The 26,554-nt window shown below is 41.7% G+C and overlaps 1 long non-coding RNA gene, 1 pseudogene and 2 gene segments (V, D, J or C); 2 read left to right on the top strand and 2 right to left on the bottom strand.

The window, feature by feature from the left end:
• Positions 1–8,543: 8,543 nt before the first annotated feature.
• On the bottom strand, positions 8,544–10,203 carry LOC106576384 (Ig kappa-b4 chain C region-like). The segment is given in 2 exon segments: positions 8,544–9,130; positions 10,014–10,203. Coding segments are annotated over 2 exon segments (402 nt in total).
• A 1,130-nt stretch (positions 10,204–11,333) lies between these two features.
• On the top strand, positions 11,334–24,993 carry LOC106576381 (Ig kappa chain V region 3547-like). The segment is given in 3 exon segments: positions 11,334–11,397; positions 11,521–11,792; positions 24,766–24,993. Coding segments are annotated over 3 exon segments (393 nt in total).
• LOC145861414 (uncharacterized) lies at positions 11,858–13,104 on the top strand. Its single transcript, XR_014381200.1, has 2 exons — positions 11,858–12,191; positions 12,788–13,104. It is a non-coding gene; the product is annotated as an uncharacterized LOC145861414 (long non-coding RNA).
• Positions 15,681–16,258, bottom strand: LOC145861412 (Ig kappa-b4 chain C region pseudogene; annotated as a pseudogene).
• Positions 24,994–26,554: the final 1,561 nt, after the last annotated feature.

Here is a 26,554-nt window from a genome sequence, read left to right as displayed (position 1 = left end):
TAGGAACAGTGGGTTAACCGCCTTGTTCAGGGGCAGAATGGCAGATTTTTTCCGTGTAAGCTCAGGGATTCGATTTGGCAACCTTTCAGTTACTAGTCCAATGCTCTAACCACTAGGCTACCTGCCGCTAAATTGTAATTATTTTCTCCTTTAGGGCCTATCTATTGCCTACCTCCATACTCGTCTACATTTGCACTCTGTACATATATTTTTCTGTTTTTCTTTTGTGTTTTGTTTCTTTTGTGTGACTGTACCTTTGTTTATGTGTAACTGTGTTTTGTTGTTTTTGTCGCACTGCTTTGCTTTATCTTGGCCAGGTTGCAGTTGTAAATGAGAACTTGTTCTCAACTGGCCTACCTGGTTAAATAAAGGTGAAATAAATAGAGAAATTGATCGGAGAAACCTGAATGATGTAAGTGTCCGTCTCATTACATTGTCAAACATTTTATCTCTGTCCTGTAGGCTACAGAAAAAGCCACATACTCTTTCTACCATATCCTATATCCGCTACATGATTTATGTTAGATGATTATTTTCTATGGAGCATTGGTGGAATGCCACAGCGACGTGTCTCTCCAACAGCACCCCGGAGAGGAGCACTGGGAATGGACAAGCAAAATGTTTTGCGCTCCTGCCTTTGTCAAAGTGGGCATTGATTATCATAGGGCTGCATCAGCGCTCACCTAAAAAGCCCAAATGCCACTGGTTGAGAGAAATGATCATTGTTTTTGGGCAGAATTATGTGAGGTTTTATGTGTGGCTGGATGTGTGTCTTGGTCAGTTTAGCTCAGAAAATGCCGCCCTCGTCAATCTAACACCATAGGCAGCTGCCTAATCCTGCCTAATGAGAGGGCTGGCCGTGCCAATGATCACTGGAAGGTGGAAACTGACTGGTATTCCTCTTTTCCATAGATATCAATATGTTACCGTAGCATATTACCATAACACTAATAAACAGATAAAGTGGTATGTTCAGAAGTTACATGATATATGACTTATTTTAAATCTCCATTATTCATTATAGTTTTGTCTTGCTAAAAAACAACCAATAACCAATAATAGCATTGTAGTCATGCCCTTTTTATTCACGTAATTGAACATTACTTGAAAGTTACAATCGCTTCAGGCTCCCAACCCCTCATAAAGTCCACACATGGACTTAAAACCAACTGTGGAAATTCAATGGATGTGATCATCTACAGCAGCATATTAACTTTTATCATGAGTAGGTTACCGACTGTTAGCTCTGTGAATGAGACATGATGCTGGATTCAACATGAGACACATGTAAACTACTTGTACATAAACTATCATCATGAAGTATAATACCCATTTTATCTGTCATAAATTACATGGTGGCATATCTGTTATGTCTCCCTCTCTGAATCCACCATAGAGGTTAAAACCAGTCCAATCCCTCACATCTGGCCCAGTCCAGGGTATTTCAGGCAGTGAAACTGTTCAACTGCTAGACTGGTAGCTGTGGGAGTGAAACTGAGATTTGCATACATAGGGCTGGGTGGTTCTGCTTGTCCCAGAATAGAACAGCACTGTCACCAGATGTTCACTCTGTTCCCAGGGGGTTGGAGGTAGAAAAGACTCTATGACTATATTGAAGATGTGATACCGGTGAAATGATGTGGATCTTGTAAAACAAATGTAGCTTAATACAGGTGTGATCGATCAAATGTTCATTAACATTAGCTTACTGTCTTTATGAGTCTATACAGTGCCTTGTAAAAGTATTCACCCCCCTTGGCGTTTTTCCTATTATGTTGCATTAAAACCTGTAATTTAAATTGATTTTTATTTGGATTTCATGTAATGGACATACACAAACAGTCCAAATTGGTCAAGTGAAATGAAAAAAATTACTTGTTTCAGAAAATTCTAAAAAATCAAAAACGGAAAAGTGGTGCATGCATATGTATTCGACCCCTTTGCTATGAAGCCGCTAAATAAGATCTGGTGCAACCAATTGCCTTCAGAATTTACATAATTTGTTAAATAAAGTCCACCTGTGTGCAATCTAAGTGTCACATGATCTCAGTATATATACACCTGTTCTGAAAGGCCCCAGAGTCTGCAACACCACTAAGCAACGCGCCTACCACCAAGCAAGCGGCAAAATGAAGACCAAGGAGCTCTCCAAACAGGTTAGGGACAAAGTTGTGGAGAAGTACAGATCAGGGTTGGTTATAAAAAAAATATCCAAAACTTTGAACATCCCACAGAGCAGCACTAAATCCATTATTAAAAAATTGAAAGAATATGGCACCACAACAAACCTGCCAAGAGAGGGCTGCCCACCAAAACTCACGGACCAGGCAAGGAGGGTACTAATCAGAGAGGCAACAAAGAGACCAAAGATAACCCTGAAGGAGCTGCAAAGCTCCACAGTGGAGATTGGAGTATCTGTCCACAGGACCACTTTAAGCCGTACACTAAACAGAGCTGGGCTTTACGGAAGAGTGGCCAGAAAGAAATAAGCAAACATGTTTGGTGTTTGCCAAAAGACATGTGGGAGACTCCCCAAACATATGGAAGAAGGTACTCTGGTCAGATGAGACTAAAATTGAGATTTTTGGCCATCAAGGAAAATGCTATGTCTGGCGCAAACCCAACACCTCTCATCACCCCGAGAACACCATACATGGTGGTGGCAGCATCATGTTGTGGGGATGTTTTTCATCGGCAGGGACTGGGAAACTGATCAATATTGAAGGAATGATGGATGGCGCTAAATACTGGGAAATTCTTGAGGGAAACCTGTTTCAGTCTTCCAGAGATTTGAGATTGGGACGGAGGTTCACCTTCCAGCAGGACAATGACCCTAAGCATACTGATAAAGCAACACTCAAGTGGTTTAAGGGGAACATTTAAATGTCTTGGAATGGCCTAGTCAAAGCCCAGACCTCAATCTAATTGAAAATCTGTGATATGACTTAAAGATTGCTGTACATCAGCGGAACCCATCCAACTTGAAGGAGCTAGAGCAGTTTCGTCTTGAAGAATGGGCAAAAATCCCAGTGGCTAGATGTGCCAAGCTTATAGAGACATACACCAAGAGACTTGCAGCTGTAATTGTGCAAAAGGTGGCTCTACAAAGTATTGACTTTGGGGAGGTGAATAGTTTTGCATGTTCAAGTTTCCGTTTTTTTTGTCTTATGTCTTGTTTGTTTCACAATAAAATATATTTTGCATCTTCAAAGTGGTAGGCATGTCGTGTAAATCAAATGATATAAACCCCCCAAAAATCTATTTTAATTTCAGGTTGTAAGGCAACAAAATAGGAAAAATGCCAAGGGGGGTAAATGCTTTCACAAGCCACTGTAAATCAAGCAGGCCAAAAACTGTTCCAAAGATATGAATGAAAATAACCATCACCTACTACATGTGGCTAGACCTGTCCTGCTAATCTTTAAACATTGTACTATCTAGACCTATCCTGTTAACCTGTTGGGGCTAGGGGGCAGTATTTGCACGGCCGGATAAAAAAACGTACCCGATTTAAACTGGTTACTAATCTTGCCCAGAAACGAGAACATGCATATAATTAGTGGATTTGGATAGAAAACTCTCTAAAGTTTCTATAACTGTTTGAACGGTGTCTGTGAGTATAACAGAACTCATATGACAGGCAAAATCCTGAGAAGATTCCATACAGGAAGTGCCCTGTCGGACAATTTCTTGTCCTTCTGTTGCATCTCTATCGAAAATACAGCATCTCTGCTGTAACGTGACATTTTCTAAGGCTTCCATTGGCTCTCAGAAGGCGCCAGAAAGTGGAATGACGTGTCTCCTGTCTCTGGGTGAAGAACAGCAGGAGATTTTGTGAGTGGTCAGGCTGGGAACAGTGACACTGGAGATGCGCATTCATGAGAATTCACAGTTTTTTTTCTTTCAGCCTTTGAATGAATACAACGTCGCCCGGTTGGAATATTATCGATATTTTACGAGGACAATCGCATAAAAATGTATTTTAAACAGCGTTTGACATGCTTCGAAGTACGGTAAAGGAACATTTTACATTTTTTGTCATGAAATGCGCTCGTGCGTCACCCTTCGGATAGAGACCTGAACGCACGAACAAAACGGAGCTATTTCAATATAACTATGGATTATTTTGAACCAAAACAACATTTGTTGTTGAAGTAGAAGTCCTGGGAGTGCATTCTGATGAAGAACAGCAAAGGTAATACAATTTTTCTCATAGTAATTCTGAGTTTAGTGAGCGCCAAACTTGGTGGGTGTCAAATTAGCTAGCCTGTGATGGCCGGGCTATCTACTCAGAATATTGCAAAATGTGCTTTTGCCGAAAAGCTATTTTTAAATCTGTCACCGCGATTGCATAAAGGAGTTCTGTATCTATAATTCTTAAAATAATTGTTATGTATTTTGTGAACGTTAATCGGGTTAATCGCGCAATTCGTGACAAAACATTTCTAAATATTCCATTACCGTACTTCGAAGCATGTCAACCGCTGTTTAAAATCCATTTTTATGCCATTTTTCTCGTAAAAAAAGCGATAATATTCCAACCGGGAATCTCCGTTTAGGTAAACAGAGGAAAGAAAACAAAGCATTCGGTCGACGCGGGCACGCGACTGAGTCTTACGGTACTGTAACCAGCCACTACCCAAACGCGCTACTTTTTTCAGCCAGAGCCTGCAAAGCCACGATTCAGCTTTTTGCCGCCTTCTGAGAGCCTATGGCAGCCGTAGGAAGTGTCACGTTATAGCAGAGATCCTTTGTAATGGATAGAGATGGCAAAGAAGGCCAAGAAATGGTCAGACAGGGTACTTCCTGTACAGAATCTTCTCAGGTTTTGACCTGCCATTTGAGTTCTGTTATACTCACAGACACCATTCAAACTTTGGAGTGTTTTCTACCCAAAGCCAATAATTATATGCATATTCTAGTTACTGGGCAGGAGTAGTAACCAGATTAAATCGGGTACGTTTTTTATCCAGCCGTGTCAATACTGCCCCCTAGCCCTAACAGGTTAATCTGTTAATGTTGTAGTATCTAGACCTCTCCTGTTAATCTGATAACATTGTAGTATCTAGACCTCTCTTGTTAATCTGTTAATGTTGTAGTATCTAGACCTCTCCTGTTAATCTGTTAACATTGTAGTATCTAGACCTCTACTGTTAATCTGTTAACATTGTAGCATCTTGTGTTAATATGAACTGCTGTAAACTGGTGCCGGAGAAGAAGGCAGACATTTTACATGTAATTTTGTTTGCGTTGTTTGTAACTTGTATTTTTACTTATTTTGTACATAATGTTGTCGCTACCGTCTCTTATGACCGGAAGTAACTTCTAGACATCAGGACTGCAAATACCACGGACTAGCAGAGTTCTTCATTTCCTTTCACGACTCTGACGAGCCCAACGGGAACAGGCCCCAATCCCCGTGATCTGCGTGAAGAGGAGGTGGAGAAAGAGGGGCCGAAAGGGCGGGCTGACTTCTTATAATTCGTAGGCGATCGAATAAACCCCCACTTCCCTCCATTCTGCTTGCAAACGTGCAATCTTTGGAGAATAAAATCGACGAGTTACGCGGAAGATTAAACTACCAACGGGACATTAAAAACTGTAACATCTTATGCTTCACGGACTCATGGCTGAACGACGACAATATCAACATACAGTTGGCTTGTTGTACGATGTACCGGGAGGATAGAACAGCTGCGTCTGGTAAGACAAGGGGCAGCGGACTATGTATTTTTGTAAATAACAGCTTGTGCATGATATCTAAGGAAGTCTCGAGCTATTGCTCACCTTCGGTAGAGTATCTCATGATAAGCTGTAGACCACAGTACCTACCGAGAGAGTTTCCATCTGTATTCTTCGTAGCTGTTTACATACCACCACAGTCAGAGTCTGGCACTAAGACAGCATTGAATGAGCTGTATCCCACCATAAGCAAACAAGAAAATGGTCACCCAGAGGTGGCGCTCCTAGTAGCCGGGGACTTTAATGCAGGGAAACTTAAATCCGCTTTACCAAATTTCTATCAGCATATTAAATGTGCAACCAGAGGAAAAATAACTTTCCCTCGCCCTCCATTTGGCAAATCTGACCATAATTCTATCCTCCTGATTCCTGCTTACAAGCTAAAATTAAAGCACGAAGCACCTGTGACTAGATCAATTAAAAAGTGGTCAGTTGAAGCAGATGTTAAGCTACAGGACTGTTTTGCTAGCACAGACTGGAATTTGTTCCGGTATTCCTCCGATGGCATTGAGGAGTACACCACATCAGTCATTGGCTTCATCAATAAGTGCATCGATGACGTCGTCCCCACAGTTTTTTGTTTTTTTTGTGACCGACCGTACGTACAAGCCCCAACCAGAAGCCATGGATTACAGGCAGCATCCGCACTGAGTTAAAGGCTAGAGCTGCCGCTTTCAAGGAGCGGGACTCTAACCTGGAAGCTTATAAGAAATCAGGAAAATAGGTTTTCCGACGAACCATCAAACAGGCAAAGCATCAATACAGGACTAAGATCGAATCGTACTACACCAGCTCTGACGCTAGTCGGATGTGGCAGGACCAGACGAGCTAAACTACTTCTATGCTCTCTTTGAGGCAAATAACAATGAAACATGCATGAGAGCACCAACTGTCACGGAAGACTGTGTGATCACGCTCTCCACAGCTGATGTAAATAAGACCTTTAAATAGGTCAACATTCACAAGGCTGCAGGGCCAGACAGATTACCAGAATGTGTACTGCGAGCATGCCCTGACCAACTGGTAAGTGTCTTCACTGGCATTTTCAATCTCTCCCTGTCCGAGTCTGTAATATCGACACATTTCAAGCAGACCACCATAGCGCCTGTGCCCAAGAACACTAAGGTAACCTGCCTAAATGACTACCGACCCGTAGCACTCACGTCTGTAGACATGAAGTGCTTTGAAAGGCTGGTCATGGCTCACATCTACACCATCATCCCAGCAACTCTAGACCCTCTCCAATTTGCATTACACCCCAACAGATCCACAGATGATGCAATCTCCAGTGCACTCCACACTGCCCTTTCCCACCTGGACAAAAGGAACACCTATGTGAGAATGCTATTCATTGACTACAGCTAAGCTTTCAACACCATAGTGCCCTCAGAGCTCATCACTAAGCTAAGGACCCTGGGACTAAACACCTCCCTCTGCAACTGAATCCTGGACTTCCTGACGGACAGCCCCCAGGTGGTAAGGGTAGGTAACAACACATCTGCCACGCTGATCCTCAACACGGGGGCCCCTCAGGGGTGCTAAGTCCCCTCCTGTACTCCCTGATCACCCATGACTGCATGGCCGAGCATGACTCCAACACCATAAATTAAGTTTGCCGACGACACAACAGTGGTAGGCCTGATCACCAACAACGACGAGACAGCCTATAGGGAGGAGGTCAGAGACCTGGCCATGTGGTGCCAGGACAACAACCTCTCCCTCAATGTGATCAAGACTAAGGAGAGTGTTGTGGACTATATGAAAAAGAGGACCGAGCACGCCCCCATTCTCATCGACGGGGCTGCAGTGGAGCAGGTTGAGAGATTCAAGTTCCTTGGTGTCCACATCCCCAACAAACTAACATGGTCCAAGCACACCAAGACAGTGGTGAAGAGGGCACGACAAAACCTATTCCCTTTCAGGAGACTGAAAAGATTTTGCATGGGTCCTCAGATCCTCAAAAGGTTCTACAGCTCCAACATCGAGTGCATCCTGACTGGTTGCGTCACTTCTTGGTATGGCAAGTGCTCGGCCTCCGACCACAAGGTAGTACAGAGGGTAGTGCGAACGGCCCAGTACATCACTGGGGCCAAGCTTCCTGCCATCCAGGACCACGGTGTCAGAGGAAGGCCCTAAAAATTGGCAAAGACTCCAGCCACCCTAGTCATAGACTGTTCCTCTGCTACCGCACGGCAAGCAGTACCGGAGTGCCATGTCTAGGTCCAAGAGGCTTCTAAACAGCTTCTACCCCCAAGCCATGAGATTCCTGAATATCTAGTCAAATGGCTACCCAGACGATTTGCATTGCCCCCCCTCCCCCTCTTTACACCGCTGCTACTCTCTGTTGTCATCTATGCATAGTCACTTTAATAACTCTACCTACATGTTTGTACTACCTCAACTAACTGGTGGCCCCGCACATTGACTCTGTATCGGTACCCCCCTGTATAGAGTCTCTCTACTGTTATTTTACTGCTGCTCTTTAATTATTTGTTACTTTTATCTCTTCTTCATATATGTATTTTGAAACTGCATTGTTGGTTAGGGTCTCGTATGTAAGCATTTCTCTGTAAGGTCTACGTTGCATTCAGGTCATGTGACTAGTAACATTTGATTTGATTTGATTGGATTTGCTGGTTGAAGATGATGTGGTTTCAAGTGAGAACATAAATAACTAAGCAATAACATTTTGGTCTGATAGTTTTCAAAGAAACTGTGAATCGGGCTTTATTAATATATGTCTATACCATTCAACAACATTTATGACTACAGTCTAATTATTAAAAGAGACATCAAAAATATTTGTTCCAAAGGGAAATCTTTATTTTCATCTATTCATCAAAGCATCAAAGCAAATATTCCTTCAGTATCTAATAGTAATAAAACAGAACACATCAAATCTAACACTGATTCAACCTCAGTCTACAGAGAGGATTGACACATGAACTCAAGCAAAGCCCTCTGTTTGTCTACATGTCAGTGATCAATCAGACAGAACATCTGATCTCAGAACAGAGTCAAAGCAGAGGAACCAGCAGCCTCTCTCCACAGGGGTGTGTGACTGAGGGGTGCTACCCAGAACAGTCAGCCTTCCTCAGGGTCTTGGTGACTGGAGTCTGGGATTTCTGCTGGGCTTCACAGGTCACCTCTCCTGCCTTGGTCCACTCCTGGGCAGTGAGAGTCAAGGTGCTGCTCCAGCTGTACAGGCCGTCCTTCTCCAGGACCCCAGGACTGGTCTCCTGGTTCTTGCTGGTCCCGTCCACTTTCCAGCTCATGGTCCAGTCTGAGGGGAAGCCCTTGTTGGCCAGACACGTCAGTGTGGCTGTTGTTGTACTGGACAGTTCCTCACTAGAGGGGGGCAGGACGGTGAGGGTGGGGACACTGTTACCTGGAACAAACAGAACACATCAACTAAGTAATTACAAGAAGTACAGCAACAGTAAGAGATTATCTTCAGCAAAGGACACAACAAAATAAAGTGAATTGGAAATGACCTCTACATATGAATGTTAAAGTTAGATTGTTTGGAAGATGTGGAGAAAACACTAAAGTAACATGATACAAAGCAGATTTATGAACCAAACAAGTATAAAATTGTTAACTAGAGTTACTAATCATACGGTATCAGTTATACACGTTAAACAGATATTGTTTGGGAATGGATCTGATCAGAATATCCTAGTCATATTTATAGTATTTTCATCACATATCATCCATGTTAGATTATGAAGTCAGTTACAACCATAACTGAGACCCTTTGTGTTCACACTAACAGTGAAGTTTACCATGAACACAATGCAGCAATGATTAATACTATATACAATACTATTAGTTATTATACCAGAATTAGGAGTGATATTCTGTAATTATACAAATAAACCTACAATTTATAATTTTGATTCAATAAATATTTATTTGAAAGAAGGCTCACTCAAAAGCTATATTTAACCAAAAATATTTGAGTTAAATATTTAAAAAAAAACAGTAATACGCAATGCAACAACTACATTCCATAATATTAAATAGTTGTCATACTAGAACTATCCTCTGCAATCCATCAAACCACACATTTAAATGAACACCTACATTTGAACATGTTGGTTAAATAACATTTCATTTGAAAGAAGGCTTAGTCAAAAGTCATAGAATTTTAAAAAATTTTAGAAAGTAAAATATGTAAAAATCGCAATATTTTCATAGAGACAGCGTTTCAGAAAGTAAAATACCCCCAAAGATTGTCTGAAAGAAATATCAAAGAGCTTGTTACTTACTTCCAACATCAAGTCTGGTGCCGCTACCAAAAGTGTACCACAGTGATACAATCCCTATTACTGCTCGTACAAAATCCTCCTGCATGTTTGGCAAGCTTAATTTCTTTAGACTGTGGTTCAAATAATTAACTCTGCTATAGTATGAATACTTTTCAGAAATGTTTTAATCTACTCAATTAGAAATAAAGTGTTTTTGATTTTGATTTCCTTAACATTGACCAAAACTGACTTTTTCTTATACATTTCCTACTAGGTGCAGTATGTTTATTCATACAACTAATCTAAAATGTAGGCTAATCACTTTCATAGTTTAAAGGCAGGTCAAATTTGATAAGACGTAATAACATTTATATTCAAATTGGCCATAGTATGTGTAGGCCTTGTGTATTTTTTTAAAATCATCTAAAAAAGTTAATTTGAAAAATCCTCAATATCAAGGCAAAATGTACAGTGAAATTGAAACAGGACATCAAAGGTGAATAAAACAGTACATTTTGTTGTTTACTTACTTCCAACATCAAGTCTGGTGCCGCTACCAAAAGTCCACCACAGTGATACAATCCATAGTACTGCTGCTACAAAAACCTCTCTGTGTTGTGTTGCTGCAGCTGTTACAGTGAAGATCACTCATACAGAATCAGAATCAACACAAATACACTTTAACATCTTCCAGGTAGAACAAACACTTCATATTAGCTGTTTCTAGATAATACAAATATGAATTGTATCTTAAATCCAGATATGAGTATTTTTTCCTTCTTCTGTGTATCAGGTGTTCTCCTAGTCTGTAGGTACAGTCCAGCATTAGATCAGTGTTGCTAGTATTCCTCCATATTGTCCATATGAAAGACAACAGCAGCAGCAGTAGTGATAGTGATCCATGTTGTATATTCCTTTATTAAATATGTTGATCTCAGATTTAACAGTGGTGGTAAAGTCACAGAGGACAGACAACACTACCAGAGGAATCCTACCAGCTTTACTTTAGAGAAGTGTTCACTAACTGATTAGAGGAACTTGCATGAGAGACCAAGCATGAGTGAACAGACAGTTCATTATATCTGATCATCAGAATAATAATATAATGGTGGTGTGACATAAAAGGTACCATACATTAGTGATCTGAGTAAACAGTTGCTATTTGATGTTATAAAAGCTGTGACATGAAGGATACAATACTCTAATCATTGAAGCATACTTGGAAACTGAAATAGATTTGAAATATTAATTTGCATAATGCATCTGCTCTGCTGCTCTGAGAGCATTTATATCCCTGTGAGTTTAACACTTCATGACTGAGAGCTGTCCTTCATGACAACAGAACCCACAACAACCATGACTTTTATCACCATCTTCATCTGGACACTTGCTTTCTACATCAAAGGTACAAAATATATAGGAGTTTTATGTTTGAATAATGAAAAGGAAACAATTTGAGTGAACTGGATTTTTTTTATGATTGTTATATTAATTCCTTGTACAATTATCTGTTTTCCCTCTGTTTCAGAATCTAGAGAACAGATCACTGTGACTCAGATACCTGCAGTGAAAACTGTTCTCCCAGGACAGACAGTCTCTATGAACTGTAAAGCCAGCATTGATGTGCAAACTAACTGTTGGAGTTCAGGTAAACCATGTTTAGCCTGGTATCAACAGAAACCTGGAGGTACTCCTAAACTACTGGTCTACTACAGTAGCACCCTCTTCTCTGGGACTCCATCTAGATTCAGTGGTAGTGGATCTGGGAGTGACTTCACTCTGACCATCAGTAGAGTCCAGGCTGAAGATGCAGCAGATTACTACTGTCAGAGTTTCCACACTGGTAATGTGTTCACACAGTGATACAGAGCCGTACAAAAACCTCCCTCAGTCAGACTGCACAGTGACTGTACTGCTACAGCTGGGACCTGCTGCAGGTGCTGAGGGGGGGACAGTGAAATGGAACACTGGTCACTAGATGAGGTCAACTATGACGTGACTGTCACATGTGATGACGCTGGAGTGACGAAGCAGGTACGGGGAGTAGAATGTTTAATAAATAACGAACATGGAACGAGATAGGAACAGCGTCAGCAAACTAATACTGAAGACAAAAAACAATCAATGCAGCAGCGGGGAACAGAGCTGGCGAACTGACAAATAAAAGGGAGGAAATAAACAGGTGATAAGTGAGTCCAGGTGAGTCAATAACGTTGATGCGCGTGACAAGGGAATGCAGGTGTGCGTAATAGATGGCAGGAGTGCGCGATGAAGGGCAGCCTGGAGCCCTCAAGCGCCAGGGGGGGAAGAGCGGAAGCAGATGTGACAGTGACAATATGGTTAGAAGCAATCGTTCAGATCACATGACCATCATCATCATCATCTTCATAATCATCATGGTTGGTACCATAGAACTAACAAAAATATCAATGCAACATGTGAAGTGTTGGTCCCATGTCTCATGAGCTGAAATAAAAGATCCCAGAAATGTTCCATACGCTCAAAAAGCTTATTTGTCACAAATGTTGTGCACAAATCAGTTACATCCCTGTTAGTGAGCATGTATCTTTTGCCAAGATTATCCATCCATGTGACAGGTGTGGCATATCAAGAAGCTGATTAAATAGCACACTAATTACATAGATGCACCTTGTGTTGGGGACAATAAAAGGCCACTCTAAAATGTGCAGTTTTGTCAGACAAATTTTGAGGGAGTGTGCAATTGGCATGCTGACTAGAGTAATGTCCACCAGAGTTGTTGCCAGATGTTTTACTGTTAATTTCTCTACCATAAGCCACCTCCAATGCCAGCCCAGGTCCTCCACATCCGGCCTCTTCACCTGCAGGATGGTCTGACATCAGCCACCCGGACAACTGATGAAACTGAAGAGTATTTCTGTCTGTAATAAAGCCCGTTTTGTGCAGGAAAGCTCATTCTGATTGGCTGGCCCTGGCTCCCCAGTGGGTGGGCCTATGCCCTACCAAACCCACCCATGGCTGCACCACTGCCCAGTCATGTGAAATCCATAGATTAGGGCCTAATAAATTCATTTGAATTTGACTGATTTCCTTATATGAATGAACTGTAACTCAGTAAAATCTTTCAAATTGATGCATGTTGAACTTACATTTTTGTTCAAAATAATATAATCTTTGTGGTCCTTACTGGTTATATTTGTCATGAGCTAAAAGTTAATTTAAAAGTTATCTGGAGATTTGAAAATAACAGTCATGAGTCCACAATACCAGTAGTCCATAAAAAGTCCAAAAATGGGTGATATTACGTAAACATTTCTTAATTTCAGCCCCGTATAACAAGTTCCCATATGCACTTCACAACCAAATGATATGATCATCTAGCATTATATTAACTATTTTAATGAGCAGGTTACTGACTGTTAGATCTGTGAATGACACACACATGAGACACGTGTATGTCAAAAAACCAAAGTTCTTTGAATCCCAAAACCACAGACACAAGCAGGAGGCAGACAGTTTTAACAGCTCTTTAATATATTTTCTCAGTATTAAAAAGTGGTTTACAGGATAAAAGCAACACAGTACAAAACACAAGGACAGGCCCGGCCACCACATAGGCCTACACACTAGAGTCCATAGTTGTTTGTCATGGAGCGTTCGTAGCTTTGAGGATGGCATCATGGGATTCCGATGCGGTAGTCGTGGCCTCAGCTGTCTTGTAGCAGGCCACGTCTGGAGGGCAGAGAAAGCTTCATCAGTGATGTCATCATACTGGAAACCATTGTTACGCACTCACACGTCGTTCAGTCCGGCTCTTATCGAGCAGGGTCACACTCATCCGGTCTCCTCTCCCCAGACGCAGCAGTGGTAGTTGTGTTGGTGAGCGCAGCCTGTGGCACCAGTCCTTTCCCGTTGCTGGCTTGAATGTCCTGAACATTGTCTGAGAGCTGCCTTTGTGCAGGGCATGGATCAGGTCCCTAACTAACACACTCATTCCCTCATTCACTCAACGAGAAGAGCACTCAAAAGGCATTAACCAATTCAAAGGAAGTAAATCAAATAAGTAAATATGAAAAATTAAAGCACTTCTAAATTCTAAACAAATACATTCTAAATAAATACATTCTATCAATACATTCTAAATCAAGCACACATGAGGGAAAGGGAAAAGGACCAAGTAGAGCCATAGGCACAAGTGACATCTACACTACATACATTGTCTATCTACACTATTTACACTATATATCTATACTATCTACACTATCTATCTACACTATCTACACTACATATCTACACTATCTACACGATCTACACTATCAATCAATCTACTCTACATACACTATCTACACTATATACACTATCTACACTATCTATCTACTCTACATACACTATCTACACTATCTACGCTATCTACACTCTCTATCTACACAATCTACACTACATACACTCTCTATCTACACTATCTATCTACACTATCTACACTATCTATCTACACTACCTACACTATCTACACTATCTATCTATCTACACTACATACACTATCTATCTACACTACCTACACTATCTACACTATCTATCTATCTACACTACATACACTATCTATCTACACTACATACACTATCTATCTACACTACATACACTATCTACATAAAGTAGGGTACTAGGGGGTAACTAGCCCACTGGGGTAATTCACATTAAGCCCACATGATGTCACCAAATTATTTTTCCAACACTTTCCCTGGCTGCCACTGCTGTTTCTCAACAACAAAAAATGTCCTCTGTGTCATCACGACCTTTGGAGATATTTCAACAAAACAATTTTGTGGTAAATTGATCAAATTTTTTGACATTTTGAAAAAGTTTAATATACACTGCTCAAAAAAATAAAGGGCAGCAATTAGACATTGTTCTTGGGAGGGGGGTACCCCCTAGTGCCCTATAATACCATTTTACTCATTGTAGTATCTAGACCTCTCCTGTTAATCTGTTAACATTGTAGTATCTAGACCTCTCCTGTTAATCTGTTAACATTGTAGTATCTAGACCTCTCATGTTAATCTGTTAACATTGTAGTATCTAGACCTCTCCTGTTAATCTGTTAACATTGTAGTATCTAGACCTCTCATGTTAATCTGTTAACATTGTAGTATCTAGACCTCTCCTGTTAATCTGTTAACATTATAGTATTTAGACCTCTCCTGTTAATCTGTTAGCATTGTAGTATCTAGACCTCTCCTGTTAATCTGTTAACATTGTAGTATATAGACCTCTCCTGTTAATCTGTTAACATTGTAGTATCTAGACCTCTCCTGTTAATCTGTTAACATTGTAGTATCTAGACCTCTCCTGTTAATCTGTTAACATTATAGTATCTAGACCTCTCCTGTTAATCTGTTAGCATTGTAGTATCTAGACCTCTCCTGTTAATCTGTTAACATTGTAGTATCTAGACCTCTCCTGTTAATCTGTTAATTAACATTGTAGTATCTTGTGTTAATATGAACTACCGTTTCATGACGATGTGGTTTCAAGTGAGAACATAAATAACTAAGCAATGACATTTAGGTCTGATAGTTTTCAAAGAAACTGTGAATCAGGGTTCATGAATATATTTCTGTATCATTCAACATTGAAGACTAAAGTAATATTATTGAAAGAGACAAGAAAAATATGTGTTCCAAAGGGAAATCTTTATTTTCATCTATTCATCAAAGCATCAAAGGAAACATTCCTACAGTATCTAATAGTAATAAAGCAGAACACATAAAATATAACACTGATTCAACCTCAGTCTACAGAGATGATTGACACATGAACTCAAGCAAAGCCCTCTGTTTGTCTACATGTCAGTGATCAATCAGACAGAGAACATCTGATCTCAGAACAGAGTGAAAGCAGAGGAACCAGCAGCCTCTCTCCACAGGGGTGTGTGACTGAGGGGTCCTACCCAGAACAGTCAGCCCTCCTCAGGGTCTTGGTGACTGGAGTCTGGGATTTCTGCTGGGCTTCACAGGTCACCTCTCCTGCCTTGGTCCACTCCTGGGCAGTGATAGTCAGGGTGCTGCTCCAGCTGTACAGGCCGTCCTTCTCCAGGACCCCGGGACTGGTCTCCTGGTTCTTACTGGTCCCGTCCACTTTCCAGCTCATGGTCCAGTCTGAGGGGAAGCCCTTGTTGGCCAGACACATCAGTGTGGCTGTTGCTGTACTGGACAGCTCCTCACTAGAGGGGGGCAGGACAGTGAGGGTGGGGACACTGTTACCTGGAACAAACAGAACACATCAACTAAGTAACTACATCAAGTACAGCTACACTAAGAGATTATCTTCAGCAAAGGACACAACAAAATAAAGTGAATTGGAAGTGCCCTCTAAACATGAATGTAAAAGTTAGATTGTTTAAAAGAAGTGGAGAAAACACTAAAGTAATATGATACAGCAGATGTATAAACCAAACAAGTATAAAGTGGTAAAATAACTACAGTTACTAGTCATACAGTGTCAGTTATACATGTTGTAGAGGTATTGTTTAGGAATGAATCTGATCAGAATAGCAGAATTTTAACATAAATGAGTTTTAATCACGTCGACCATGTTAGATCATGAAGTCGGTTATGAACATAAATGACTGTACATTTTTAATTTTTACATTTCAGTCATTTAGCAGACACTCTTATCCAGAGCGACTTGGAGTACTGAGGTCACAGACTCACTGGTACATTAATCTATGAGGACATCTTAGGGCAGCTGACAATATATTTAATGACTTTACTCACCCTACAGAGTCATGGACAATACTCTCTGAGATCACAAAACGGTATTTTATATAATGTTCCCAACACAAGAAAAGTGACCCCCTTGTACCCTATAATACCCATTTAAAAACATGTGCAGAAAGTGATCAGCAGCCCTCCAATCTGGGATTTAAAATCCTCAATTAAATTATCGTTAAATTATCTTTTTTTTGTCCTTTTTCAAAGTGTTCCAAGATGATGGGCAGCAAAGCTAAAAGCACTCTTACTGATCTCAGTTAAACTCTCTTATGCACTTTGCAATGTTTTAACTTTCATTCATTGTTATGTTTCAGCAGCCTGATGGTCTGGGGGTAGAATCTGTTTGCCAGTCTTTTAGTTCTAGCCATGATGCTCCTGTACTGCCCATGTCTGAGTGATGGAATCAGGGTGAGCAGGCTGTAGCTTGCGTGGCTGACGTCCCTGATGATTTTTTGGGGTCTTCCTGCGACTCCTGGTGTTGTAGGTGTCCTGGAAGGCAGGCAGTGTGCATCTAGGGCTGTTACGGTGACAGTATTAACGGCTGTAATTACGGCAGTCAAATTCAACGTGACCGTTTAGTCTCAGAAAATTAGGATTCTCCAAGCTCTGACGCTGCTGATGGTCATTAGTAGCCTACCAAACGTAATAACTGACTGGTACTCAGCACTCTATTGTCCCTCTAATCACTCTGATATCAATGCAAATGTAATCAAAAATGTAATCAAACACATCATGAGAGCCCATGAGCTCATGTTTCAGCACCATTTCTATAGACTAATGCAATTGCGTGAGAAAACAGAGTGATGGCCTCTATTAAAAAGAGGAGGATCCCATCAGCTTTCTATAGGCACATTACATCTCTTTACAATAGGAGTATAGCCTACCTGGCTGGCATGAAAATGAACCATGGGAAATGCGTCCTCCATTCGCTATTTAATTGCATAGATGAGATGTATTTTTGTCCCCTGCCCCTGTTTCGAGACAGGTGCATGATAATGGTCCATTCTAAATCAAAACAAATTTCACACATATATTATTTAGTATATGTAAAGATGAAGGAAAAAAGGAAACCGCACACTGCTCTTGATAGTATCACTGATATTTAATAAGCTTACGTATCGGCCTAACGGCCTTCATCAGAGCTAAAGCTAAAGCTCTGACGAAGGCCGTTAGGCCGATACGTAAGCTTATTAAATATCAGTGATACTATCAAGAGCAGTGTGCAGTTTCCTTTTTTCCTTCATCCTGTTTCAACTGTTGCCATGCACCTGCAGCAAGATTGCTCAGATGTGCGAGGGCCTTTTGAATTTAGTATATGTAAAGACAAAATGGCTGACAAGTGTGATGGGTGACGATTTTAGCCTATCGCTTGTGAAATATATATTATCACTTGTGAATGATGTTCAGCTTAAGGCAAGAAACAGCGCATGCCTTTTGTTTTGCAACTTTTTCAAATCATAGTCGCACACCTCATGTAGCCTAGCCCATAGGCTGATATGTTTTGATAAGGTTTGTATCACAACTAAAGTGGCCAAATAACTTTTTTAAATTAAGCACATTAATCTGCTTTATACCGGGTGAAGAGCCTAACTGGCATACACACGCAGCGAGTGAGATTCAAGATTGGGGAAGATCATTTTCACCATAAAAATACACCTTTATAATAAAAGCATTACATGCATAATCACATTGCTAATGGAACATGTGCGCTTATAGCCTACTGCTGTGTGCGCATTGCTGCGCTTATAATGTGAAGAAATAGCCAAATAGTTGATCAGTGTTTCAAGCTAAATGTTCTGATTTGTTGTGTCAGCCTCATTGCTTAAATATAATTGATGCTAGTGGTTGTATTAATTTGAGATCTATCACATCCCACAACTCTGCAAGACTATTTTTGGAATATTTATTTCTCGCACCGAATAGGTCAACTTTTGTACTATGGGGGATAGTAGATTGACATAGGCTAGTACTTTTGCTGTTCGTTAGGCTTACTCATCTTGTTAGCTGACGAAAAGAAAGTAAATGTGGACAGTTCTTCTAATATCTTCGATATGCGCCTCGGAATTGGATGATGACACGCACAGTTACGTTCTGATGTGTCTTTCTTCACTTATAGCCTGTGAGAAAGACCCGACCATGTGATGGAGAGCCATGAGAGTGAGAGGTGATTCGGAGCATGCAGCTGGGAGAAGGGAATTATAATTATTATATTCAGCCCAAACGCACAACGGCCACTGGCTGCAAAAGACATGGATTTTTAAAGGGGGTATTACGGCCACACAAAGGGGATGCCGCTGGAGAATTCTAGGCATTATCAAGTGCTTGTCAAATTGTGTATGAGAGACTGATGAAGTGTGTATAGCCAGCACTAAAAAAACAAAGCAGACCTCATGCCTTTCATGCAACTTTTTTCAAATCATCATTAGAGTTGCATCATGCAGCCTTGGAATGTATTCAAAATCAAAACATACAGCCCAACGTTTGAATCACAACTAAAGTTAAATGAATAACTCTAAATTAAGCATATAGGAGAACCTTGGAAAAATATCCTTTCTATTTTATTCAGCTATATTAATTTGTATACTTCATACTTGTCACGTCCTGACCAGTAAAAGGGGCCATTTGTCATTGTAGTATGGTGAGGGCGTGGCAGGGGGTGTTGTTTTTGTGTGTTACGGGGTTGGTTTGTTTTATGGGGATTTGTTCTAGTTTTCATTTTCTATGTTCATGTTCTATGTGTGGCCGAGTATGGTTTCCAATCAGAGGCAGGTGTCTTTCGTTGTCTCTGATTGGAAGCCATACTTAGGCAGCCTGTTTTTCCTTTGAGGTTGTGGGTAGTTGTTTTTCGTATAGTCAATGTTACCTTAAGGAACTGTTGTGTGTCATTTTGTTAATTTTTGTTTAAGTGTTCACTTTACTTTAATAAAAAGAAGATGAGCACTCAACACGCTGCGCCTTGGTCTGCTCCTTCCGACAGTTACGACAATACTATAAAATCATGTAAAATAAAACCACGGAATTCTAAGCAAATCTTGTCTGCTAAATTAACTAGTGTAGTGTAGCCCACTAGTGGATATGGGAGTGACTTCACTCTGACCATCAATGGAGTCCAGGCTGAAGATGCAGGAGATTACTACTGTCAGAGTTTACACAGTAGTGGAGTATTCACACAGTGATACAAAGCCGTACAAAAACCTCCCTCAGTCAGACTGCACAGTGACTGTACTGCTACAGCTGGGACCTACTGCAGGTGCTGAGGGGGAAGAGACAGTGACATGGAACACTGATCAGTGAGGAGGTTAACTTTGAATATGTTTAGGAAGCATCAATCTGATCACATGTTCTCCATCATCATCATCAGAATCACCACCATCATGTCATGGTTGTGACTCATTATATTTGTCAAAGCCTGAAAGTGCACATATAAACTTTATTTGATGCTATGTAACACATACAATACCAGTCCATATTCAAGTGAGGTGATGTTACATCAGCATCAGCCCCCTAAATCAAATCTCCATATGTACCTCATAACCAAATATTGATGTGATCATCTAGCATTATATTAACTATTTTGATGAGCAGGTTACTGACTTTTAGATCTGTGAATGAGACATGATCCCTTTCCTTTTTCCACATTTTGTTACGTCACAACGTCATTCTAAAATTGAATGAATATATATTTGTTCTCATCAATACCCATAATGACAAAGTGAAAACAGGATTTTAAATTTATAAAAAATAAAAAACAGAAATACTTTATTTACACAAGTATTCAGACCCTTTGCTATGAGACTCGAAATTGAGCTCAGGTGCATCCTGTTCCCGTTGATCATCCTTGAGATTTTTCTACAACTTGATTGGAGTCCACCTGTGATAAATTCAATTGATTTGGAAAGGCACACACCTGTCTATATAAGGTCCCACCATTGACAGTGCATGTCAAAGCAAAAACCAAGCCACGAGGTGGAAGGAATTGTGCGTAGAGGTCCAAGACAGGCAGAGATCTGGGTAAGGGTACCAAAAAGTTTCTGCTGCATTAATGGTCCCCAAGAACACAATGGCCTCCATCCATTAAATGGGAGAAGTTTGGAACCACCAAAACTCTTCCTAGAGCTGGCCGCTTTGCCAAACCGAGCAATAGGGGGGAGAAGGGCCTTGGTCAGGGAGGTGATCAAGAACCCGATGGTCACTCTGACAGAGCTCCAGAGTTCCTCTGTGGAGATGGGAGAACCTTCCAGAAGGACAACCATCTCTGCAGCACTCCGCCAATTAGGCATTTATTGTAGAGTGGCCAGACGGAAGTCACTCCTCAGTGAAAGGCACATGACAGCCTGCTTGGAGTTTGCCAAAAGGCACCTAAAGGACTCTCAGACCATGAGAAACAAGATTCTCTGGTCTGATGAAACCAAGATTGAACTCTTTCGCCTGAATGCCAAGCGTCAAATCTGGAGGAAACCTGGCACCATCCGTATGGCAAAGCATAGTGGTGGCAACATCATGTTGTGGGGATGGTTTTCAGTGGCAGGAACTGGAAGACTAGTCAGAATTGAGGGAAGATGAACAGAGCAAAGTACAGAGAGATACCTGGCTAGATCCTTTCAGCACCTTCCCATTTTTTAATTGAACCCAGCTGAAGCTTGTTAACCAATTTAGACCCTGATTGGCTGGACAATCAGCCTCAACCTTTAAAATGCTGTTGCTCACACAGATCTCGCCAATGAACAAAGGTTGTGAGAAGGTGAAGGAAGCATGGAGCAGTCAGAGATAGCCAGACTTGTAAAATGGGCTGAGGAACAGAAGTTGGGTTTTGGAGAAACACCATCAGTGCGTGCTCTGTAAGCAGTGTAACTGATGAAGGCCCGGCAAGAGTGTGGTGAACAGATAGATGTGATTGTGGACAGCTAGGAGGAAGGAAAAGAGCTGAGTGTAGTGGGAAGATGTGTGTTGAGGAAGAATGGCATCAGACATGATGAAGAACAATCTGGACCAATAGGAATGACATTTTTTGAGAAGATGGACCCTTGCCTTTTGGCGGATCCATTTGTGGTTTCAGGGTGGGTGGGGAAGGAGTTGGGTGTAATTTAGTCAGTTGAGGTTAACCTGTAGTGGACTTGTGATATTTGCTTGTGTTTTTTCTGATTAGAGGAACGGGCGCTCTGTGTCACGCAACTTGGGTCAAGATCTGTTTCTTGCTTTGCTCTTAGCAACAGGGTGTTATGTGAAATAGTTCCCAATCGTTCTGATTGTGTTGTGATTGTGACATTATGTTGTAAAACTTTTCACAGTGTGAAAATGTTAGCCGTCAATAATTGCACGTGCATCTGTGTAGATGGCTGAGCTCCTGCAGATGTTTCTCTCACGCCACCTCACCCTTGATTTAGCTACCTAACTAGCATAATTAGCTGTGAACTGGTCGAGATGGCTTGTTCTCAGAGGTGTGCAGTTTTAACTTGTTTGTATAGCTAACTAACTAACAAATATATGCACTGTCAATCAAAAACGTAGCTCCCAAGTCTTTGCAATCGCCTGTCAATCTAAAGAATTTTGATGCGAATCCAGTTATTTATATGCTGACCTCAAGCCTCAAAAAGCTTCTGATTGGTCAGAATCAATACTCCTGGCCACCATTGATTGGCAGATGTGTGAAGCAAATGCGCGTGCCCAGAGAACAGTTTTTCAAGGTCAAGGGAGGGTGTGAGAGAACACCCTATTAGACTACTATCACCCCATTAAAAGGTGGAAATCATCATACCAATCCCACCATTATTATGGTGAATGTGGTAACCCACACGCCACCGAAACATCCGTAGGAGCTCAGCCATCCACAAAGAGAGATATGCTTGGAATTATTGTACTGGGAACATTTTCACACTGGGAGAGATTTTACAGCATGATGTCACAATCAGAGCACAGTCAGAACAATCAGAACAACTGGGAACTATTTCACGCTTAGAAGATTTTTACATGACACATGGCACCATTGAAAGAGGGGATTTCTGGGATAGCATTAAGTGTGGAGATGGAGAAATTGAAGTTCAAAATTCCTGGTGTTTATGACACCTGCCGTTTGGTACGACGCAGACCCGGTGGGGAGAGTGGTGAAACAGAGGAGTCATTGTCAGTCCTTTTGAGTCTATATTAGTTATCCTTTTAGAGATTTTGAGCAGAATCCACTGCACTGTTTCAGGTGCTGTCACGACTTCTTCCAAAGTCGGTGCCTCTCCTTGTTCGGGCGGTGTTCGGCTGTCGACGTCGCCAGTCTTCTAGCCATTGCCGATCCATTTTTAATTTTCCATTTGTTTTGTCTTGTTTTCCCACACACCTGGTTTTCATTTCCCTCATTACGTGTTGTGTATTTAACCCTCTGTTCCCCCCATGTCTTTGTGTGGTACTGTTAAGCGTCTGCTAAATTACGTAAATGTAAATGTAATATGTTTGACTGGTGCGCGTCGAGTTATTGTGCCCATATTTTGTATTGCTTATGCCGTTGGGTTTACTATTAAACTGCTCCGGCTTTTACCTAGTTCTGCTCTTCTGCATCTGACTTCCCTGCCACCAGTTACGCACCCCTTACAGGTGCAATGTTTACGGTCATGTTGCAGGAGTGTGTAGGAGGGAAATTCCAAGATGTGGGAAGTGTGCAGGAGGGCATGGGATCGAGGATTTTGTAGTTTCAGTGGATAAAGTTGTATGTGTCAACTGTAGGGATGCTCATGTTGCTGTTGATTGGAAGTGTCCGGTGCGAGAGAAGCAGGTTGAAGTGGCCAGAGTAGTGCAGAGGGTGTCATATTCTGAGGCAGTGAATGAAGTGGAGGAGGATGGGTCAAGGGTGAGGGATCCTGAGAGGATCCCAGTGAGTAGTAGATTTGTGCCAGTACAGAGGGATAGGCCAACGAGTAAGGTTGTCTTAGCGTTCATAGCAATGGTTATCAACTGTTCCACAGAAACGGTAGGTAAAACACAGAGAATAGATTTTGTGGTGGCAGCTGCTGAGAACTATTTGGGTATACAAGATTTGACTTCAGCAGAGTTACAGGTTGTGTTGAGGGGTGGTGTCCCGTCCTCCCAGGCCGTTGGCATGGTGCAGGAGCAGATAGGTTCAAAGTAGTCGACTGGAGTAGTGGGTTTTAATGTGTAGGTGGTAGCTGAAGAGAAGTACCTGGGTGTACGAGATTTTTCTGCAGAAGAGTTAATGGGGAGGTGATTTTATTTTTATGAAAAATGGGTATATAGGTGTATGGTTAGTTGGTGGTTTCATTTTACGAACAGGAATAATGAAGATCATTTAATGTAGATAGGCTGTGACTGGCCTCAACATTTAGTACAGTAGGTGGCGGTGTATACACCTTTAAATTGGATGCAATCCGCCAACCCAATCCAGAAGAAGAAGATGAAGAAGAAGAAGAAGTAGAGCTCTTCACCAAAGTTTCCCTGGGGGATAAATACAGTCTGTTTGCATAGAGAGGACACTTTGCATAGACAGCACATGCTTCAGTGGTCTGGGAGTGTTTATATCCCTGTGAGTTTAACACTTCATGACTGAGAACTGTCCTTCATGACAACAGAACCCACAACAACCATGACTTTCATCACCATCTTCCTCTGGATATTTGCCATCTGTCTCCAAGGTATTGCATTTTACAGAAAACTAACTCGACAATTGCAATAATATAACCTCATTACAGTTTAAGTTAATATGCTGTATGGACAAATGAATGAACAATTGAATGCTAATTCTACATGACATCTCTGTTTCAGAGTCCAGAGGCCAGGTCACTGTGACTCAGACCCCTGCAGTGAAAGATGTTTCCGTGGGTCACTCAGTCAGTCTCAGCTGTAAGACCAGCAGTGCTGTATACAGTAACAGCAATGGGCACCTTCTAGCCTGGTACCAACAGACACCTGCAGGAGCTCCTAAACTCCTAATATACTCGGCTAAAACCCTTCAGTCTGGGACTCCATCTAGATTCAGTGGTAGTGGATCTGGGAGTGACTTCACTCTGATCATCAGTGGAGTCCAGGCTGAAGATGCAGGAGATTACTACTGTCAGAGTTACCACTACATCAATAGTAAACATGTGTTCACACAGTGATACAGAGCTGTACAAAAACCTCCCTCAGTCAGACTGCACAGTGACTGTACTGCTACAGCTGGGACCTACTGCAGGTGCTGGATCTCGCACTAAGACCACAAAAACTCTTGACCACCTTTACTCCATACACAGACACGCATACAAAGCTTTCCCTCGTCCTCCATTTGGCAAATCTGACCATAATTCTATCCTCCTGATTCCTGCTTACAAGCTAAAACTAAAGCAGGAAGCACCAGTGACTCGGTCAATAAACAAGTGGTCAGATGAAGCAGATGCTAAGCTACAGGAATGTTTTGCTAGCACAGACTGGAATAGGTTCCTGGATTCCTTCGATGGCATTGAGGAGTGCACCACATCAGTCACTGGCTTCATCAATAAGTGCATCGATGACATTGTCCCCACGGTGACTGTACGTACATACCCCAACCAGAAGCCATGGATTACAGACAGGATTCTAACCCGGAAGCTTATAAAACATCCCACTATGCCTTCCTACGAACCATCAAACAGGCAAAGCGTCAATACAGGACTAAGATCAAATCGTACTACACCGGCTCCGACGCTCGACGGATGTGGCAGGGCTTGCAAACTATTACAGACTACAAAGGGAAGCACAGCCGCAAGCTGCCCAGTGACACGAGCGTACCAGACAAGCTAAATTATTTCTATGCCCGCTTTGAGGCAAGTAACACTGAAACATGCATGAGAGCATCAGCTGTTCCGGACGACTGTGTGATCACGCTCTCTGTAGCCAATGTGAGTAAGACCTTTAAACAGGTCAAAAATCACAAGGCTGCAGGGCCAGGCGGATTACCAGGCCATGTACTCCGAGCATGCGCTGACCAACTGGCAAGTGTCTTCACTGACATTTTCAATCTCTCCCTGTCTGAGTCTTTAATACCAACATGTTCCAAGCAGACCACCATAGGCCCTGTGCCCATGAACACTAAGGTAACTTGCCTAAATGACTACCGACCAGTAGCACTCACGTCTGTAGCCATGAAGTGCTTTGACAGGCTGGTCATGGCTCACATCAATACCATTATCCCAGAAACCCTAGACCCACTCCAATCTGCACTCCAATCTGCATATCGCCCCATCAGATCCACAGATGATGTAATCTCTATTGCACTCCACACTGACCTTTCACACCTAGACAAAAGGAACACCAATGTGAGAATGCTATTCCTCTATACTAGGCGATGTCAGAGGAAGGCACAAAAAATTGTCAACGACTCCAGCCAACCTAGTCATAGACTGTTCTCTCTGCTGCCGCACGGCAAGCGGTACCGGAGCGCCAAGTCTAGGTCCAAGAGGCTTCTAAACAGGCTTCTACCCCCAAGCCTTAAGGCTCCTGAACATCTAATCAAACGGCTACCCAGACTATTTGCATTGCCCCCCTCTTTTACGCTGCTGCTACTCTCTGTTTATTATCTATGCATAGTCACTTTAATTACTCTACCTACATATTACCTCAATTACCTCGACAAACCGGTGCCCCCTGTATATAGCCTCACTATTGTTATTTTACTGCTGCTCTTTAAAACCTGTTAGGGCTAGGGGGCAGTATTGACACGGCTGGATAAAAAACGTACCCGATTTAATCTGGTTACTACTCCGGCCCAGTAACTAGAATATGCATATAATTGGCTTTGGATAGAAAACACCCTAAAGTTTCTAAAACTGTTTGAATGGTGTCTGTGAGTATAACAGAACT

Source organism: Salmo salar, chromosome 17, assembly GCF_965601325.2.
Source record: "Salmo salar chromosome 17, fSalSal1, whole genome shotgun sequence".
NCBI classification, from domain to species: Eukaryota; Metazoa; Chordata; class Actinopteri; order Salmoniformes; family Salmonidae; genus Salmo; species Salmo salar.
The sequence above is the reverse complement of the archived record's forward strand: the minus strand, read 5'-3'. Positions and strand labels throughout refer to the sequence as shown.